The 20,232-nt window shown below is 54.5% G+C and overlaps 1 protein-coding gene across 1 annotated transcript; it reads left to right on the top strand.

Moving 5' to 3' along the window:
- The first annotated feature begins 15,163 nt into the window (after nt 1-15,163).
- LOC142068739 (ribonuclease-like) lies at nt 15,164-17,067 on the top strand. Its single transcript, XM_075118556.1, has 2 exons — nt 15,164-15,222; nt 16,480-17,067. The coding sequence occupies exon 2, from the start codon at nt 16,503-16,505 to the stop codon at nt 16,932-16,934; it is 432 nt and encodes a 143-aa protein (XP_074974657.1). The 5' UTR covers nt 15,164-15,222; nt 16,480-16,502; the 3' UTR covers nt 16,935-17,067.
- The last annotated feature ends 3,165 nt before the right edge of the window (nt 17,068-20,232 follow it).

The raw sequence follows: 20,232 nt of genomic DNA, 5'->3' as shown, positions 1-20,232 counted from the left end.
GGGAGCATTTGATCTGGGTCTTCAGCACCATCAGCCTGCAGAGAGCCTGCCTGGAGTAAGGTGGGGTGAATTGTTCCTTGGGGAGCAGCCTGTTGTTTCTCTCTGTGTGTTTTTGGATTCTTGTGTGTTGCGGTTCTGGATTCTAAGAAATATAGTTGCTACCTTCCAGCAAGAGTATTGTATGATTTTATCTAATTTCTCTCTGTGTGTGTCCTGAATGTAACAGACAGAAAGAAAAATCCTCTATTGAATTTCTTTATTTACCCTGAGCAATTAAAATCTAGGCATGCCAGTTGTTACATTCTCCAAATATCCTGGATTAAAATAATTGTCAGTGTCTCTTTAGTTCAGTGAAGGCACAGGCAAGTTTGTACTGAGGTAACATTCTAAAAAAATAGATAACCCTTTTTATGTCAGTACTGAGGTTTACCCGCCTCCTTCTGCTGGATATTCCCGCTAGGATTTGGTTCAGAGGGAAATCTGCTGCTCTGGCTGCAATAAAATGTTTTTACTGCAGATCAAAGGCAGATCCCAGATATCTGACAGCAAATAGGCAGATCCCAGATATCTGACAGCAAATATTTACCGAAAGTGGTGTCTACTTTTTATGGCCATTGATCAGGGAGGAGGGTGTAACTGTTGCAGAGTAAAGGGCCCATGTACGTAAATGGCCGACACTCTGTCTCCTGGCAACTGATGGCCTGGGCCCTTCCCCCCTGCAAGGTGATAGCTAAAGGGTTGGAGAACAAAGGAATCAGGTGACCTCCTGGCCCTGGAAAGGGCACCCATAAGCAATTACTGGGAGATTAACAGGGTATCGCAGGTGGCTCCTTGTCCGAGGGGGGAGAGATTTCATTGCTGTGCTGTAGTCCCAGCATCGCCCGTCATGACTGGGTCCCATGTGCTCGGTGCTGGACAAACACAGCGCCAGGGACAATCCCGGCAGCAGAGACCCTAGAGTATAAAAGCCACCATTCAAGCAGGAGATTGCAATTTCAGAGTCAGCTGGTATTTATCTGGTTTCAAGTGGTGAGGTCAGAGCAGGAGGATTAGAAGCCAGGAGTCCGGAGTTCTAGCCTTCCTCTGGGGGGGTCTAGTGGGCTAGAGCAGGGAGGGATGGGAGCCAGGATTTGTGGGTTCTAGCCCTATCCTGGGGTGGCTAGAAGGTCTAGTGGGTTAGACCAGGGAGCCAGGACTCCTGGGTAGAACAGGGCAAAATTTGTATGAATTTATTCACCCCAATTGTCAAGCATGGTGACGCTGAGTAGCCATTGTGCCTGGGACCGCCCTTGAGAATGACTCTGGTTAACGCCTGCACCTCAGATGTGGGTGACCCAGTTTCCAGGCCCTGCTCCAACAGCGATCCAGCCAAAGTGGAGCAGGGCAGCTCCAAGTGGAGCGAGTGAAGAGTCCCCAGCTGAGAGGGGGCAGATCTCTGGTCTAATCCCTTCCCCTTGGCAGGCAGAGGGGGGATTTGAACTGGGTTTTCCCACAGCCCTGGGTGAGTGCTCTAACTGCTGGGCTGAAAGTTACAAGGGAACCCGTCCCCACCAGCCATTTTATGGCTTTAGGACTCTGCTTTTGTCCGAATGCCCCAAACTGAAAAAAAAACAAAAACATTTCCAGTCAGGTCAAACAGAAATGATTTCTGTCCAGGTGACGTGGAATTTTTTGACTTTTTATTTCGCCACAAATTTGAAATAATATGGGGTTTGGTTCAACTCAAGACAAAACCACAGTAGGGCCTCAGAGTTACAAACCCTTCGGGAATAGGGGTTGTTCATAATTCTGCAACGTTCGTAACTCTGAACAAAGTGTTTGGTGGTTCTTTCAAAAGTTTATAACTGAATATTGACAATACAGCTTTGAAACTTTACTATGCAGAAGAAAAATGTTGCTTTTAACCCTCTTAATTTAAATGAAACAATTTAAAATTAACTTAATTGCTTTTAACCCTCTTAATTTAAAAGAAATAATTTCTTACCCTTGTCAAATACTAATTTTAAAACTTTCCCTTTTTTTAAGTCATTTACATTTAGCACAGCACTGGATTTGTTTTTGTTTTTTGTCTCTGAGGCTGGCTGATTGCATACTTTCTGTTCCAAACGAGGTGTGTGGTTGACCAGTCAGTTTGTAACTCTGGCATTCGTAACGCTGAGGTTCTACTATAGTTTTCAATTGCTCGGAACCAAAAACTTCATTACTCACCCAGCTCTACTCCTGGATTCTGTTTCTGATTGCGGGAGATGGAGATGGAGTCAAGACTCCTGGGTTCTAGCCCAGCTCTGGGAGGAGAGTTGCGGGCTGGGAGTCAGGACTCCTGGGTTCTATCTCTGAGTTGAGGAACGGAATGGGCTGTAGTTGATTAAAAGAGGAAGAAAGGGCTGAAGGGCCCCGCAGAAGGATTGATGCTCACCACTCTGAGCATTAGAAACTTTTCCCTAATATCCAACCTACATCTCCCTGGCCACAGACTCAGGCCATTACTTCTTGTCCTGTCCTCAGTGGACACGGAGAATGATGGATCTCTGTCCCCTCCAGAACAGCCCTGCACAGATTTGAAAGTAGTTCTCAGCTCCCCCTCAGTCTTCTTTTCTCAGGACTGATGAATGATGATACGGATGATACTAAACTGGGAGGAGTGGTAGATACGCTGGAGGGGAGGGATAGGATACAGAAAGACCTAGACAAATTGGAGGATTGGGCCAAAAGAAATCTGATGAGGTTCAATAAGGATAAGTGCAGGGTCCTGCACTTAGACGGAAGAACCCAATGCACAGCTACAGACTAGGGACCGAATGGCTAGGCAGCAGTTCTGCGGAAAAGGACCTAGGGGTGACAGTGGACGAGAAGCTGGATATGAGTCAGCAGTGTGCCCTTGTTGCCAAGAAGGCCAATGGCATTTTGGGATGTATAAGTAGGGGCATAGCGAGCAGATCCAGGGACGTGATCGTTCCCCTCTATTCGACATTGGTGAGGCCTCATCTGGAGTACTGTGTCCAGTTTTGGGCCCCACACTTCAAGAGGGATGTGGATAAACTGGAGAGAGTCCAGCGAAGGGCAACAAAAATGATTAGGGGACTGGAACACATGAGTTATGAGGAGAGGCTGAGGGAGCTGGGATTGTTTAGCCTGCAGAAAAGCAGAATGAGGGGGGATTTGATAGCTGCTTTCAACTACCTGAAAGGGGGTTCCAAAGAGGATGGCTCTAGACTGTTCTCAATGGTAGCAGATGACAGAACGAGGAGTAATGGTCTCAAGTTGCAGTGGGGGAGGTTTAGATTGGATATTAGGAAAAACTTTTTCACTAGGAGGGTGGTGAAACACTGGAATGCGTTACCTAGGGAGGTGGTAGAATCTCCTTCCTTAGAGGTTTTTAAGGTCAGGCTTGACAAAGCCCTGGCTGGGATGATTTAACTGGGAATTGGTCCTGCTTTGAGCAGGGGGTTGGACTAGATGACCTTCTGGGGTCCCTTCCAACCCTGATATTCTATGATTCTATGATTCTATGACTATACCTGCCCAGTTTTTAACCTTTCCTCACAGGTCAGGTTTTCTAACCCTTTGATCATTTGTGTTGCTCTCCTCTGGACTCTCTCCAGTTTGTCCACATCTTTCCAAAAGTTTGGTGCCCAGAACTGGGCCCAGGACCCCAAGTGGGACCTCACCAATGCCGAGTAGAGCAGGACAATTCCTTCCCGTGTCTTGCCTATGACACTTCTGGTAATCCACCCCAGGAGGACACCAGCCTTTCCCGCCACTGCATCCCATTGTTAACCTGGCATCATTCCCTCCTCTGCCCCGCTCCCGACACTACAACGGCACTCCACGTGGGAGCAGGGCTCTGCCGTTAACAGCGGGGAACGAGCAGCCGTTGGCACATCCCACCGGCCTATGGAGTCACCACCCGTTAGCCCGTTACCCCATCCCCGGTTTTGAAACTTCCTCTGTACGTGCACGGTTTTGCCCCACTCCCCGCAGTCCCAGGGAGAGCAGCCTGCCCCAGACCACAGGGAGGGATCCATCAACGGCCAAACCACCAACCGACACCCAGCGTGCCAGCGGGGCTGGGCAGTGCAGACTGGGAGGGGGCCGGTCCAGGCTGACAGGGTCGTGGGGAGCCCTGATGGGCCAGATCTGGGCTGGCCCGGGGACTAGGGGGGTGTCAAAGCCCCGAGCCCATGAGCACCATGAGACACTGCAGGGTGAATGGGACAGGAGCTGGCACAGAGGGGCCTGGCAGGACCCCCATAGCTTGTGCCAGTGGAGACAGATCCCTCCTGGGCCCAGATCCCCCTGGGCCCAGCCAGCCCAGGCCAGCCCAGCCCAGCCTGCTCCTGGGCCCAGGCAGCGCATGGCAGGGCTGGCTAGCTCAGCCGTCTCTGCACTTTCAGTGTGATCCGTCTGGGGCATGAGCATTAGGTGTGTTCATTGCCTGTCATGAGAGCCAAACTCTCTTTCTCGTACCATTCTCAGTTTTGTCCCCACAAAGGGCTAGTGTGCGGCCTGTTCTTTGGGGGGTGGGGGGCCCCAAGACCCTGGGGTGATGGTCATGGTCTGGGTTTGAGCCCCAGCTCTGCACCAAGTTGGGAAATCCAGGCACTTTCAGCCAGGCTGTTTTGTTCAGGGATGGGGAACCCCTTCCTCAAATGACCCTAAGTTTGGGTCAGTCACCCCAGCTTCCCCTGCTCCCTAGGGGCCCACACCAAATTTCTTGGTAAACCTGTGTGGATTTTAGAGCACTTAGGAGAGCTGAGGTTTGAACGGGGAGCTGGTCTTAACCTTCGTTGTAGCAGGGCTGGCAGCCGCTGTGCCAGCACAGAGGGCGATGAGCAGGTGACCCAAAAGGGACATTGTCTCATAACCTCCCAAACACACACAAACCCCACTGCCCACCCAGAGCTGGGATAGACCCCAGGAGTCCTGGCTCCCAGCCCTCACCAGCAGTGGGCAGGCCCCAGACCCAGGAGAGATGACTCCAAGCCCCAAGGCCACGCTGGTGCCGGCAGCCAGTCCCTGCCCCCTACATGTCCCATCCAGCCCTCACCCTTCCCCCAAGCCCTGGGGCTCAGGTGGCGCTGTGGGGGACAGGCCCCGGCTCCCACTGGTTCTGCTGGGCACGGGCATTTCCAGTAGCCAGGCCTGTCCTTCCCCTGGCTGGGTCGCTGCCCCTTGCATGGTTCCAGGAAGCGGCTGCCAGGTCCCTGCAGCCCCTAGGTGCAGGGAGGCCCCACCCCAGATAGAGGGACTATCAGCCAGGTGATGGTGAATTGCAGGTGAGGTGGGGGTGGGGCAATGGCGAGTACATGAGTGCAACGGCACCCACTTATACACCTCCAGCATCCCAAAAAATTTGGGAACCCTTGTTCAATGTTGGCTGTGTGACTCTGGTGCCCCAGGGTTAATGGGTTAATAGGAATTGCTCTGAATCAAGCAGTTAAGTCCCATCTCACTGCCCTGGGCTGAGAGGAGTTGTGGGGGAAGAGTGGGTTGGAGGGGAGGGGTTAGGGCCCAGGAGGTTCCATGGAGGAGGCAGATCCCCACCCCGTGCTGTCTCCATCCATCTCCCCCCTCACCCCACTGCAGGTCGATCCAGTGACAGACACGGCTATGGCTCCGCAGGGACCCTGCCCCTTGCTCTTCCTGATCCTCGTCCTGCTGGCCACCAACCTGGCCCAGGAAAGGTGAAAGGTGAAAGGAAAGGTGCCAACAACCAGCAACCAGCAGTTCGTGAACCAGCACATTGACTTCCCCAGGTCCAGCGCCCCCAATGACCAGGGCGACTGCAAGTGCCTGATGCAGCGCCGCGGCCTGACCTGCCCCGCCCCACCTGCAAAGCCAGCAACATCTTCATCCATGCCCCCTTCAGTCAAGTCCAAAACATCTGCGGCTGCGGAGGGAAACACGTCTACGGAAACATCTATGTCAGTATCGCACACTTCGACATCACCGAGTGCCAGCTGACATCCTCATTCCAAGGGTGCTGTAGATACAGAACCACAGTCCTCAGAAGTGGGATCCGTGTGACCTGTCTCTAGTCACTGCCCTGAACTCCTGTAGAGCCCAGGCGCTGGCCACGGGCCTCCTGCTCCCCCTTTCACTCCAAGGCAGCCTTCTGTTGCTGGGGGCTCTTCTGCCCCATCCCTGCCCCTCCTGGGCAACACCCGCCATGAGTCTCCACATGGACGTTCAGCAACTCCCCTTATCCCACAGGCTGGCAGCTTGGGGCCGGCAGGGGGATTTCCCATGCTGAGTACCCAGTTCCCATCCACACGAGTGAAAATCCAGGCACCCAGCCCCTGCAGCTGGCACTGAGATCCTCAGCCTCAGCCCAGCGCCCACCTCGCTGGGTCCCCATTGTACAGTACAGCCACCCCCTCCCATCCTACATCTATTAAGTATTGGGGGCAGGTTGTGGGGAGAAGATTGTCCCAGGCGGGGCTCTGGAAGCTGCCCCTGAGTTTTGTTTCCTTGCTGCTTCTTGCAATAAAAGGCTTTCCTGCCAATGCAGAACGAGTCGGTGTGTTTGGGGGGCTGGGGCGGAGTCACTATGCATCTGGAGATCTCAAACCCTCGGGCTATTTTGGGAACATGGCTAAATTATTTAAAGGGATGAGTGAAGGAGCAGACATAGAATCATAGAATATCAGGGTTGGAAGAGATCTCAGGAGGTCATCTAGTCCAACCCCCTGCTCAAAGCAGGACCAATCCCCAACTAAATCATCCCAGCCAGGGCTTTGTCAAGCCTGACCTTAAAAACTTCTAAGGAAGGAGATTCCACCACCTCCCTAGGAAATGCATTCCCGTGTTTCACCACCCTCCTTGTGAAAAAGATTTTTCCTAATATCCAACCTAAACCTCCCCCACTGCAACTTGAGACCATTACTCCTCGTTTTGTCATCTGCTACCACTGAGAACAATCTAGGGGAACCCCCTTTCCGGCAGTTGATAGCAGCTATCGAATCCCCCCTCATTCTTCTCTTCCGCAGACTAAACAATCCCAGTTCCCTCATCTCTAGTCATAAGTCATGTGTTCCAGTCCCCTAATAATTTTTGTTGCCCTCCGCTGGACGTTTTCCAGTTTTTCCACATCCTTCTTGTAGTGTGGGGCCCAAAACTGGACACAGTACTCCAGATGAGGCCTCCCCAATGTTGAATAGAGGGGAATGATCACGTCCCTCGATCTGCTGGCAATGCCCCGACTTATATATCCCTGTCATGGAGTCCCCGGGCGATGCTCTGGAACTGCCCCCCATGAAGCCAGTCAGGACTCTGGGGAAGTCTCCTTTCTGTGAGCAGCCTGTCTGCAGGACACATAGCTCACACAGCTTCCACCTTCCTGGGTCTGACCTCGGAGCATTCAGCATCCTCTGCCCCTCCGTGCACTTCCCCCAGCGAGTCCGCCCAGGCAGGGTCTTGGGGAAGCCAGAGGGTCCTGCACCCCAACTCCGCAGTCAGACGTGACTCTCAGCCAGCCAGTAAAACAGAGGTTTATTAGACGACAGGAACATGGTCTAACACAGAGCTTGTAGGTGCAGAGAACAGGACCCCTCAGCTGTGTCCATTTTGGGGGGCAGTGAGCCAGACAATCATATTTGCACTTCACTCCTCGTCCCCAGCCAACCCCAAACTGAAACTCCCTCCAGCCCCCGCCCTCCTTTGGGCTTTGTCCCTTTCCCGCGCCAGAAGGTCACCTGAGTCCTTTGTTCTCGAACCTTTTAGCTCTTACATTGCAGGGGGGGAAGGGCCCAGGCCATCAGTTGCCAGGAAACAGGGTGTTGGCCATTCTCCTTGTCCAGACCCCTGCACACACCTGCCCTCTAGGGCTCTGCAATGATCATACACCCTTATCCCACCACCTAGATACTTAAGAACTGCCTAGGGAAAATCAAGGCAACCACACAATATTCAGAGGAAACATTAAGAACTGTCCCGCTTCGTCACAATCCCAAAATGCCATTTGCCTTCTTGGCAACAATGGCACACTGTTGACTCATATCCAGCTTCTCGTCCACTGTAACCCCTAGGTCCTTTTCTGCAGAACTGCTGCCTAGCCATTCAGTCCCTAGTCTGTAGCGGTGCATGGGATTTTTCCATCATAAGTACAGGACTCTGCACTTGTCCTTGTTGAACCTCATCAGATTTCTTTTGGCCCAATCCTCTAATTTGTCTAGGGCCGTCTGTATCCTATCCCTGTCCTCCAGCGTATCTACCTCTCCTCCCAGTTTAGTGTCATCTGCAAACTTGCGGAGGATGCAATCCATGCCATCCTCCAGATGATTAATGAAGATATTGAACAAAACCGGCCTGAGGACCGACCCTTGGGGTACTCCACTTAATACCGACTGCCAACTAGACATGGAGCCATTGATCACTACCCATTGAGCCCGACAATCTAGCCAGCTTTCTATCCACCTTATAGTCCATTCATCCAGCCCATACTTCTTTAACTTACTGGCAAGAATACTGTGGGAGACCGTGTCAAAAGCTTTGCTAAAGTCAAGGAACAACACGTCCACTGCTTTCCCCTCATCCACAGAGCCAGTTATCTCATCATAGAAGGCAATTAGATTAGTCAGGCATGACTTGCCCTTGGTGAATCCATGCTGACTGTTCCTGATCACTTTCTTCTCCTCTAAGTGCTTCAGAATTGATTCCTTGAGGACCTGCTCCATAATTTTTCAGGGGCCGAGGTGAGGCTGACTGGCCTGTAGTTCCCAGGATCCTCCTTCTTCCCTTTTTTAAAGATGGGCGCTACATTCAACTTTTTTCTAGTTGTCTGGGACTTCCCCCGATCACCATTAGTTTTCAAAGATAATGGCCAATGGCTCTGCAATCATATCTGCCAACTCCTTTAGCACTCTCGGATGCAGCGCATCCGGCCCCATGGACTTGTGCTCGTCCAGCTTTTCTAAATAGTCCCGAACCACTTCTTTCTTCACAGAGGGCTGGTCACCTCCTCCCCATGCTGTGCTGCCCAGTGCAGTAGTCTGGGAGCTGACCTTGTTAGTGAAGACAGAGGCAAAAAAAGCATTGAGTACATTAGCTTTTTCCACATCCTCTGTCACTAGGTTGCCTCCCTCATTCAGGAAGGAGCCCACACTTTCCTTGACTTTCTTCTTGTTGCTAACAAACCTGAAGAAACCCTTCTTGTTACTCTTAACATCTCTTGCTAGCTGCACCTCCAGGTGTGATTTGGCCTTCCTAATTTCACTCCTTTAAAATACAGCCAGCTCTTCTGGACTCCTTTCCCCCTCATGTTATTCTCCCAGGGGATCCTGCCCTTCAGTTCCCTGAGGTTGTCAAAGTCTGCTTTTCTGAAGTCCAGGGTCCGTATTCTGCTGCTCTCCTTTCTTCCCTGTGTCAGGATCCTGAAGTCAACCATCTCATGGTCACTGCCTCCCAGGTTCCCATCCACTTTTGCTTCCCCTACTAATTCTTCCCGGTTTGTGAGCAGCAGGTCAAGAAGAGCTCTGCCCCTAGTTGGTTCCTCCAGCACTTGCACCAGGAAATTGTCCCCTACACTTTCCAGAAACTTCCTGGATTGTCTGGGCACCGCTGTATTGCTCTCCCAGCAGATATCAGGGTGATTGAAGTCTCTCATGAGAACCAGCGCTTGCGATCTAGTAACTTCTGTTAGTTGCCGGAAAAAAGCCTCATCCACCTCATCCCCCTGGTCCGGTGGTCTATAGCAGACTCCCACCACGACTTCACCCTTGTTGCTCATGCTTCTAAACTTAATCCAGAGACACTCAGGTTTTTCTGCAGTTTCATACTTGAGCTCTGAGCCATCATACTGCTCTCTTACATACAAAGCAACTCCCCCACCTTTTCTCTGCCTCTCCTTCCTGAACAGTTTATATCCATTCATGACAGTACTCCAGTCATGTGAGTTATCCCACCAAGTCTCTGTTATTCCAATCACATCATAATTCCTTGACTGTGCCAGGACTTCCAGTTCTCCCTGCTTGTTTCCCAGGCTTCTTGCATTTGTGTATAGGCACTTGAGATAACTTGCTGTTTGTCCTGCTTTCTTAGTATGAGGCAGGAGCCCTCCCCTTTCACTTTCTCCTGCTCGTGCTTCCTCCCGGTATCCCACTTCCCCACTTACCTCAGGGCTTTGGTCTCCTTCCCCCGGTGAACCTAGTTTAAAGCCCTCCTCACTAGGTTAGCCAGCCTGCTTGCGAAGATGCTCTTCCCTCTCTTTGTTAGGTGGAGCCTGTCTCTGCCTAGCACTCCTCCTTCTTGGAACACCATCTCATGGTCATCTTAGAACTTAGTAAGTAATCTAGCTAGATATGCGTTAGATTCTGTTTGTTTAAATGGCTGAGAAAATAAGCTGTGCTGGAGGGAATGGATATTCCTGTTTTTGTGTCTTTTTGTAACTTAAGGTTTTGCCTAGAGGGATTCTCTATGTTTTGAATCTGATTAGCCTGTAAGGTATTTACCATCCTGATTTTACAGAGGTCTTTCTTTTACTTTTTCTTCAATTAAAATTCTTCTTTTAAGAACCTGATTTTTTTTAATTGTTCTTAAGATCCAAGGGTTTGGGTCTGTGTTCACCTATGTAAACTGATGAGGATTTTTATCAAGCTTACCCATGATGACTCAGTCCCCCCGAGGAGAGAGTCCCCGACCACCACCACCCGCCTCCTCCTCTTCAGAGCGGTGGTCGTGGAACCCCCATCCCTAGGACAGTGCATCTCATGCCTTCCAATCGGCAGAGTCTCCTTCTGCTCCCTTCCCTCAGATGTATCATCTAGTCTACTCTCCACATTAGTACCTGCGGAGAGAACATGGAAACGGTTGCTTACCTGTATCTGCACTGCTGGTACATGGATGCTCCCCTTTCTTCTTCTGGAGGTCACATGCTGCTAAATTTCTTCACCAACATCCTGTCCCCGCAGCGCAGCCTGCTCTGAATCTTCAGAACATTATGCCCGTAGAAGCATATCCTGACATCTGACCAGGAAATCTTCAGTTTCTCTTATGCAACGCAGGGTCGATACTTGTTTCTCCAGACCTTGAAGCTTCTCTTCCAATATGGAGACCAGCCTGCACTTTGTACAGACAAAGTCGCTTCTGTCCTGTGGAAGAAAGACAAACATGGCACATCCAGTGCAGGTCACAACAGCTGAACCGTCCCCATCCATATTACCTTCCTTCCACGAGCTTCCTCAGGAGTTGTAGTAACTACTCAGAGAAGCCGGCAAGATGTAAGCCTCAGCGGGCTCTCCCCAGGCGAACTCCCAGGCAAACTCCCTCTGTTAGCCTCTCTGCTGTTCACCGCTTATATGCACCATTGCTGTGCAGTGACCATGATCAAATCCCAGATCAGGGGTCCTGGCTCACTCAGGAGTTTGGGGACTGGATTCCGGGGCCTCTCCTCTTTAGGGGGATCTGGCTCCAGTCCAGATGCAGGTGGGGAAATGGGACGGGGAATGCAGTACAGGGCCATTCCCCACAAGGGGGCACCAATCCCCATGGGTTAGGGCTCCAGCGTGGCCCCAGATTGGGCTGCTCAGTTGCCGCTGGGGAATGGGGCACAGGAAATGTTTATTTCTGGAGCACCAGGTACAGTCTGGGCCCAGCTCTGCAGGGTCTGGCTAGGTGTGGGTGTGTGTCAGGGAGGGGGATCCGAGAGCAAAGAGCTTTCATGTGAGGTTTTCCAGTGAATGGCTCATCTGGTTGCAGCAAAATCTGTATGGGGCTCGAAGTTTCCTTGGGACTCATGACCATCTACAAGGCTCTGTCCCCAAGGGGTTTGCAGCACGGAGGCACAGCTGGCATCTCCTACCCCTGCCCCCTTCACCCACTGCCCTGCAGCTCCCCCGAATAGCAGGGCATGCAGAGCAGCCATAGAAGCACAGAAATGTGGGGCTGGAAGTGACCTTGAGAGATCATCAAGCCCAGACCCCTGTGCAGAGATAGGGCCAAGTAACCCTAGACCAGCCCTGACAGTGGGTATTCCAATGATGCAACCCCCCTTGGGAGCCTGGTCCAGAGCTTCACCACTCTGAGCATTAGAAACTTTTCCCTAATATCCAACCTACTTCTCCCTGACTCCAGACTCAGGCCATTACTTCTTGTCCCATCCTCAGCGGACATGGAGAATGATGGTTCTCTGTCCTCTCCAGAATAGCCCTGCACAGATTTAAAAGCTGTTCTCAGCTCCCGCACAGTCTTCTTTCCTCAGGACTAAACCTGCCCAGTTTTTAACCTTTCCTCACAGGACAGGTTTTCTAACCCTTTGATCATTTGTGTTGCTCTCCTCTGGACTCTCTCCAGTTTGTCCACATCTTTCCTAAAGTTTGGTGCCCAGAACTGGGCCCAGGACCCCAAGTGGGACCTCACCAATGCTGAATAGAGCAGGACAATTCCTTCCTGTGTCTTGCCTATGACACTTCTGGTAATCCACCCCAGGAGGACACCAGCCTTTCCTGCCACTGCATCCCATTGTTAACCTGGCATCATTCCCTCCTCTGCCCCGCTCCTGGCACCACAGCGACACTCCACGTGGGAGCAGGGCTCTGCCGTTAACAGCGGGGAACGAGCAGCCGTTGGCACATCCCACCGGCCTATGGAGTCACCACCCGTTAGCCCGTTACCCTATCCCCGGTTTTGAAACTTCCTCTGTACGTGCAGGGTTTTGCCCCCCTCCCCCGAGTCCCAGGGAGAGCAGCCTGTCCCAGACCACAAGGAGGGAACCAGCAACGGCCAAACCACCAACCGACACCCAGCAAGTGCAGATTGGGTGAGGGCCGGTCCAGGCTGACAGGGTCGTGGGCAGCCCTGTTGGGCCAGATCTGGGCTGGCCCGGAGACTAGGGGGGTGTCAAAGCCCCGAGCCCATGAGCACCATGAGACACTGCAGGGTGAATGGGACAGGAGCTGGCACAGAGGGGCCTGGCAGGACCCCCATAGCTTGTGCCAGTGGAGACAGATCCCTCCTGGGCACAGATCCCCCTAGGCCCAGCCAGCCCAGCCTAGCCTGCACCGGATCCCCCTGGGCCCAGCCAGCTCAGGCCAGCCCAGGCCAGCCCAACCCAGCCTGCTCCTGGGACCAGCCAGCGCATGGCAGGGCTGGCTAGCTCAGCCCTCTCTGCACGTTCCGTGTGATCCGTCTGGGGCATGAGTGTTAGGTGTGTTCGTTGCCTGTCATGAGAGCCAAACTCTCTGTCTCGTACCATTCTCAGTTTTGTCCCCCCAAAGGGCTAGTTTGCGGCCTGCCCTGTGTGGGGTGGGGGGCCCCAAGACCCTGGGGTGATGGTCATGGTCTGGGTTTGAGCCCCAGCTCTGCACCAAGTTGGGAAATCCAGGCACTTTCAGCCAGGCTGTTTTGTTCAGGGATGGGGAACCCCTTCCTCAAATGAGCCTAAGTTTGGGTCAGTCACCCCAGCTTCCCGCCCTCCCCAGGGGCCCACACCAAATTTCTTGGCAAGCCAAGTACCTGTGTGGATTTTAGAGCACTTAGGAGAGCGGAAGTTTGAACGGGGAGCTGGCCTTAACCTTCGTTGTAGCAGGGCTGGCAGCCGCTGTGACAGCACAGAGGGCGATGAGCAGGTGCCCCCAAAGGGACATTGTCTCATATCCTCCCAAACACACACGAGACCCCACTGCCCACCCAGAGCTGGGATAGACCCCAGGAGTCCTGGCTTCCAGCCCTCACCAGCAGTGGGCAGGCCCCAGACTCAGGAGAGACAACTCCAAGCCCCAAGGCCAGGCTGGTGCCGGCAGCCAGTCCTTGCCCCCTAGATGTCCCATCCAGCCCTCACCCTTCCCCCAGGCCCTGGGGCTCAGGTGGCGCAGGGAGGCTCCGCGCGCTGCTCCGACCCCGAGTGCCGGCTCTGCAGCTCCCATTGGCCAGGAACTGTGACCAGTGGGAGCTGCGAGGGCAGCGCCTGCAGGTGCAATGGTAGCGCGTGGACAGAGCCTCCCTGCGCCTAGGGGCCACAGAGACCTGGTGGGTGCTTCCTGGGAGCTGTGGTAAGTGCCGCCGGGACCCCGTACGCCATCCCCCTGCCCGGACTCCCCACCTGTACTCAAACTCCCTCCCAGAGCCTGCATCCTGGACCCTCCTCTCCCCAACCCCGGCTCCACCCCAGAGCCCTCACCCCGAGCTGGAGCCCTCACCCCCCCTGCATGCCAACCCCCTGCCCCAGCCTGGAGTCCCGTCCTGCACCCCAAGCCCCTCATCTCCAGTCCCTCCCCAGAGCCAGCACCCCCAGCCAGAGCCATCACCCCCCCCATCCCTGCCCCAGCCTGGAGCCCTCTCCCAAACCCTTAACCCTTCATTTCTGGCCCCACCCACAGCCTGCACCCACAGCCAGAGCTCTCATGCTCCCCCTGCACCCCAACCCCCTGCCCCAGCCTGGTGAAAGTGAGTGAGGGTGGGGGAGAGTCAGCGATGGAGGGAGGGGGGAAGGTATGAGTCGGGGGTGGGACCTTGTAGAAGGGGTTCAGGGCCTCAGGGAAGGGCTGGGGCAGGGGGTTGGGGTGCAGGGGGAGCATGAGAGCTCTGGCTGTGGGTGCAGGCTGTGGGTGGGGCCAGAAATGAAGGGTTAAGGGTTTGGGAGAGGGCTCCGGGCTGGGGCAGGGATGGGGGGGGTGATGGCTCTGGCTGGGGGTGCTGGCTCTGGGAAGGGACTGGAGATGAGGGGCTTGGGATGCAGGTTCGGTTTTATGCAATTACAAAGTTGGCAACCCTACCCAGGGACCTGGGCAAGGAATGCACAGAGGGACTTGCCAGGGCTGGGGGGTTTGGTTATGGGGTATCCAGAACAGCCAATAAGGGGCAAAACCTGTAACAGGGCACCAGGACTGTGTGGTTAGAGAGGCTGGGAGCCAGGAATCCTGGGTTCTAACTTGGATCGGGGAGGGGAGTGAGGGCTAGTGGGTTAGAACAGGGGGGGTGGGAGTCAGGACTCCTGGGTTCTCTCCGCAGCTTGGGGATAGCGTTGGGCTGAGGATAACAGGGGGAGATGCACTAGGCACTGGGGCTGTGGGGTTCACAGTGTCTCAGGACCCTGCCTTGTGCACGCTTCTCCCCTAACTCCCTGCCCCACCCAGAATCTCTGAGGCCCTGGGTGGGAGGAGCTGCCCCATCCCACCCACAGATGCCTGGCCGTGCTCTATATAATGACACCCGAAGGGGAAGGAGACTCAGAGACTCTCAGCTCTGCTGGCAGCTGGATCCATCTCTGACAGGAGCCCCAGGAGTTGGGTGAGCTGAGAACAGACACAGCCAGGGGGAAAATGCAGAGGGAGGGTCACTGCAGATTGACCCCAGAGGGGCTGGACGCAGAATCCGGCCCTGACCCCACTGCACTCAGGGGTGACTCTGGATTGACCCCAGGCAGCTGAGATCACAATCTTGGCAAGAGGGTAAAAGAACGAGGAGGTGAGATCTAGAGTCAGCACTCCTAAGATCTCTCCTGGGGCAGTGGGGTCTAGTGGTTAGAAGCGGGAGGCTGGGAGCCAAGACTCCTGGGTTTTCTACTGGCTCTGCAGGGGTAGTGGGGTCTAGTGGGTTGGAGCAAGGGGGGCTGGGAGCCAGGACTTCTGGGTTCTCTCCCCCACTCTGGGAGAGGAGCAGGATCTAGGGTCGCAGAAGGGGGAGAGCTGGGAGTGCGGATGAAGGACGCACTGTGGACAAACAGGTAAAGCAGAGAGTTAGTGGCAGGCTGGGGTTGTGGCCAAGGCTCCCCACTGGGGTTTAGGGAACCTGGGTTTCATTCTCTGTGTCTTAGGATGGGATTTTTCAAACCCCTAAAGGGGTCTTGAGGCCAAACCCTCATGTACCCCCGTGGGACCCAAGTCACCAAATGGGAGCTGAAAAGCTGAGCCTTAACCACTCTTTGTCTCGGTTTCCCCGTCTGTAACAAGGGAAGAACAACCCTTTCTCGGTGTGCTTTGCCCATTTAGACTGTAAGAGTTTCTCACTGGCCACTAGCCAACCAGAATCCACGTGACAAAAAGAGAGAGCTGGCTTAATCCATGGAGAAGGGCAATATCACACACTTGGGCTGCTGGGAAGGGTGTCTTCAGCTCGGCAGAAAGAAAGAAAGAAAGAAAGAAAGAAAGAAAGAAAGAAAGAAAGAAAGAAAGAAAGAAAGAAAGAAAAGCCCTCAAATCTCTGGAACCTAGTAAATGCAGCCCAGCCCTGTACCCTTAACTCTGCCCTCTTTGAGTGATGGTTGTGGGGCGGAGCTGGTGTGCTCCACTTAATTCTTTAATTAGTGGTTTCAGGAGCATTTGACGTTCTGGCAGAGGCTGAGGCAATTCCGGGTAACTTTAATGCTCTGCAAATAAGGTTTTGGAGTTTGGCATGAAGCGACTGCCTGCCTGGCAGCCTTAGCCTGCAATCTGCAAGGAGCTCCCGGCGGGGCGGGGGGCCTGGAGGGGATGAGTGGATGCAGGTCCCATGGTGCAAACAGGTCCCCTCCCCCTTGTCCATTCCTCCATTTCCTCCCCACTGCAGGGCGAGCCAGCAGCAGAGGTATCATGGCCCAGAGGGGACCCCACCCAACACTGCTGCTGGTCTTGCTGGCCGCGTGCCTGGCTCTGGCCATGGGGCAGACGCGCTATGAGAAGTTCTTGAGGCAGCACGTCGATTACCCAAAGACTGCCGCCCCGGACACCAGGACCTACTGCAACCAGATGATGCAGCGCAGGGGCATGACCTCGCCAGTCTGCAAGTTCACCAACACCTTCATCGATGACAGCGCTGCCAGCATCACCACCATCTGCGGCCCTGGGGGGACCCCGGCAGGTGGGAACCTGCGAGTCAGCAAAGCCTCCTTCGCCCTCACCACCTGCCGGCTGCAGGGGGGATCACAGAGACCGCCCTGCAACTACAACGGGGGCACCAGCACCCAACGCATCCGCATCGCCTGTGATGGGGGGCTCCCTGTGCACTACGACGGAGCGATATAGCTCGGGCCCATTGCACAGCACTGTCAGTCCCCCCAGACCCTGTTCCGCTGCTGCCCCAGTGCCCATGATACAGCATAGCCGCCCCTTCCCACCCCCACCCTCTGCTGCCCCCTAGTGTCCATTATACAGTATAGCCGCCCCTTCCCACCCCCACCCTCTGCTGCCCCCTAGTGTCCATTATACAGTACAGCCGCCCCTTCCCACCCCCACCCTCTGCTGCCCCCTAGTGTCCATTATACAGTATAGCTGCCCCTTCCCACCCCCACCCTCTGCTGCCCCCTAGTGTCCATTATACAGTATAGCCGCCCCTTCCCCACCCCCCACCCTCTGCTGCCCCCTAGTGTCCATTATACAGTATAGTCGCCCCTTCCCACCCCCACCCTCTGCTGCCCCCTAGTGTCCATTATACAGTATAGCCGCCCCTTACACCCCGCCCACCCTCTGCTGCCCCCTAGTGCCCATGATACAGTATAGCCACCCCCCACCCATCCCACATCTATTAAGTATTGGGGGCAGGTTGTGAGGAGAAGATTGTCCCAGGCGGGGCTCTGGAAGCTGTCCCTGAGTTTTGTTTCCTTGCTGCTTCTTGCAATAAAACACTTTCCTGCCAATGCAGAACGAGTCGGTGTGTTTGGGGGGCTGGGGCAGAGTTACTGCATCTGGAGATCTCAAACCCTCGGGCTATTTTGAGAACTTGGCTAAGTTATTTAAAGGGATGAGTGAAGGAGCAGACATGTCCCATTGCTGTGCAGTGACCATGATCAAATCCCAGATCAGGGGTCCTGGCTCACTCACTGGTTTGGGGACTGGATTCCGGGGCCTCTTCTCTTTAGGGGAATCTGGCTCCAGTCCAGATGCAGATGGGGGAATGGGATGGGGAATGCAGTACAGGGCCATTCCCCACAAGGGGGCACCAGTCCCCATGGGTTACGGGCTCCAGCGTGGCCCCAGATTGGGCTGCTCAGTGGCCACTGGGGAATGGGGCACAGGAAATGTTTATTTCTGGAGCACCAGGTACAGTCTGGGCCCAGCTCTGCAGGGTCTGGCTAGCTGTAGGTGTGTGTCAGGGAGGGGGATCCGGGAGCAAAGAGGTTTCATCTGAGGTTTTCCAGTGAATGGCTCATCTGGTTGCAGCAAAGTCTGTATGGGGCTCGAAGTTTCCTTGGGACTCATGACCATCTACAAGGCTCTGTCCCCAAGGGGTTTGCAGCACGGAGGCAGAGCTGGCATCTCCTACCCCTGCCCCCTTCACCCACTGCCCTGCAGCTCCCCCGAATAGCAGGGCACGCAGAGCAGCCATAGAAACACAGAAATGTGGGGCTGGAAGTAACCTTGAGAGACCATCAAGCCCAGACCCCTGTGCAGAGATAGGACCAAGTAACCCTAGACCAGCCCTGACAGGGGGTTATCCAATGATGCAACCCCCCTTGGGAGCCTGGTCCAGAGCTTCACCACTCTGAGCATTAGAAACTTTTCCCTAATATCCAACCTACATCTCCCTGGCTGCAGACTCAGGCCATTACTTCTTGTCCCATCTGTCACGGAGTCCCCGTGCGATGCTCTGGAACTGCTCCCTACGAAGCCAGGCAGGACCCTGGGGAAGTCTCCTTTCTGTGAGCAGACTGTCTTCAGGACACACAGCTTCCACCTTCCTTGGTCTGACCTTGGAGCATTCACATCCTCTGCCCCTCTGTGCGCTTCCCACAGCGAGTCCGCCCAGGCGGGCTCCTGGGGAAGCCAGAGGGTCCTGCACCCCAACTTCACAGTCAGACGTGACTCTCAGCCAGCCAGTAAAACAGAAGGTTTATTAGATGACAGGAACATGGTCTAACACAGAGCTTGTAGGTGCAGAGAACAGGACCCCTCAGCTGTGTCCATTTTGGGGGGCAGTGAGCCAGACAACCGCGTCTGTACTTCACTCCATGTCCCCAGCCAGCCTCAAACTGAAACTCTCTCCAGCCCCTCCTCCTTTGGGCTTTGTCCCTTTCCTGAGCCAGGAGGTCACCTGATTCCTTTGTTCTCCAACCCTTTAGCTCTCACCTTGCAGTGGGGAAGGGCCCGGGCCATCAGTTGCCAGGAGACAGTGTGTCGGCCATTCTCTGTGTCCAGACCCCTGCACATACGTGCCCTCTAGGGCTCTGCAATGATCATACACCCTTATCCCACCACCTAGATACTTAAGAACTGCATAGGGGAAACTGAGGCACTCCACACTATTCAGAGGAACCATTAAGAACAGTCCCACTTCGTCACACCGTCCTCAGCAGACACAGAGAATGATGGATCTCTGTCCTCTCCAGAACAGCCCTGCACAGATTTGGAAGCTGTTCTCAGCTCCCCCGCAGTCTTCTTTCCTCAGGACTAAACCTGCCCAGTTTGTTTGCCTTTCCTCACAGACAGGTTTTCTAACCTTTTGATCATTTGTGTTGCTCTCCTCTGGACTCTCTCCAGTTTGTCCACACCTTTCCTAAAGTTTGGTGCCCAGAACTGGGCGCAGGACCCCAAGTGGGACCTCACCAATGCCGAGTAGAGCAGGACAATTCCTTCCCGTGTCTTGCATATGACACTTCTGCTAGTCCACCCCAGGAGGACACCAGCCTTTCCTGCCACTGCATCCCCACGTGAGTCACCACCCGTTAGCCCGTTGCCCCATCCCCGGTTCTGAAACTTCCTCTGTGCGTGCAGGGTTTTGCCCCTCTCCCCGCAGTCCCGGGGAGAGCAGCCTGCCCCAGACCACAGAGAGGGAACCAGCAACGGCCAAACCACCAACCGACACCCAGCATGCCAGCGGGGCTGGGCAATGCAGATTGGGTGGGGGCCGGTCCAGGCTGACACAGTCGGGGGCAGCCCTGTTTGGCTAGATCTGGGCTGGCCCAGAGACTGGGGGGGGGTGTCAAAGCCCCGAGCCCATGAGCACCGTGAGACACTGCAGGGTGAATGGGACTGGAGTTGGCACAGAGGGGTCTGGCAGGACCCCCAAAGCTTGTGCCAGTGGAGACAGATCCCTCCTGGGCCCAGATCCCCCTGGCCCAGCCAGCCCAGCCCAACCTGCTCCTGGGCCCAGCCAGCGCAATTTCTTGGCAAGCCAAGTAACTGTGTGGATTTTACAGCACTTCGGAGAGCGGAGGTTTGAACGGGGAGCTGGCCTTAACCTTCGCTGTAGCAGGGCGATGTGCAGGTGACCCCAAAGGGACATTGTCTCATAACCTCCCGAACACACATGAGATCCTACTGCCCACCCAGAGCTGGGATAGACCCCAGGAGTCCTGGCTTCGAGCCCTCACCAGCAGTGGGCAGG

This window comes from Caretta caretta, chromosome 13, assembly GCF_965140235.1.
Source record: "Caretta caretta isolate rCarCar2 chromosome 13, rCarCar1.hap1, whole genome shotgun sequence".
Lineage (NCBI taxonomy): Eukaryota > Metazoa > Chordata > Testudines > Cheloniidae > Caretta > Caretta caretta.
Note: the sequence above shows the minus strand (reverse complement) of the source record. Positions and strands in the feature narration are given on the sequence as shown.

Coding starts and splice junctions, on each gene's coding strand:
- LOC142068739 (XM_075118556.1), top strand. CDS start 16,503: ATGGCCCAGAGGGGACCCCACCCAACACTGCTGCTGGTCTTGCTGGCC.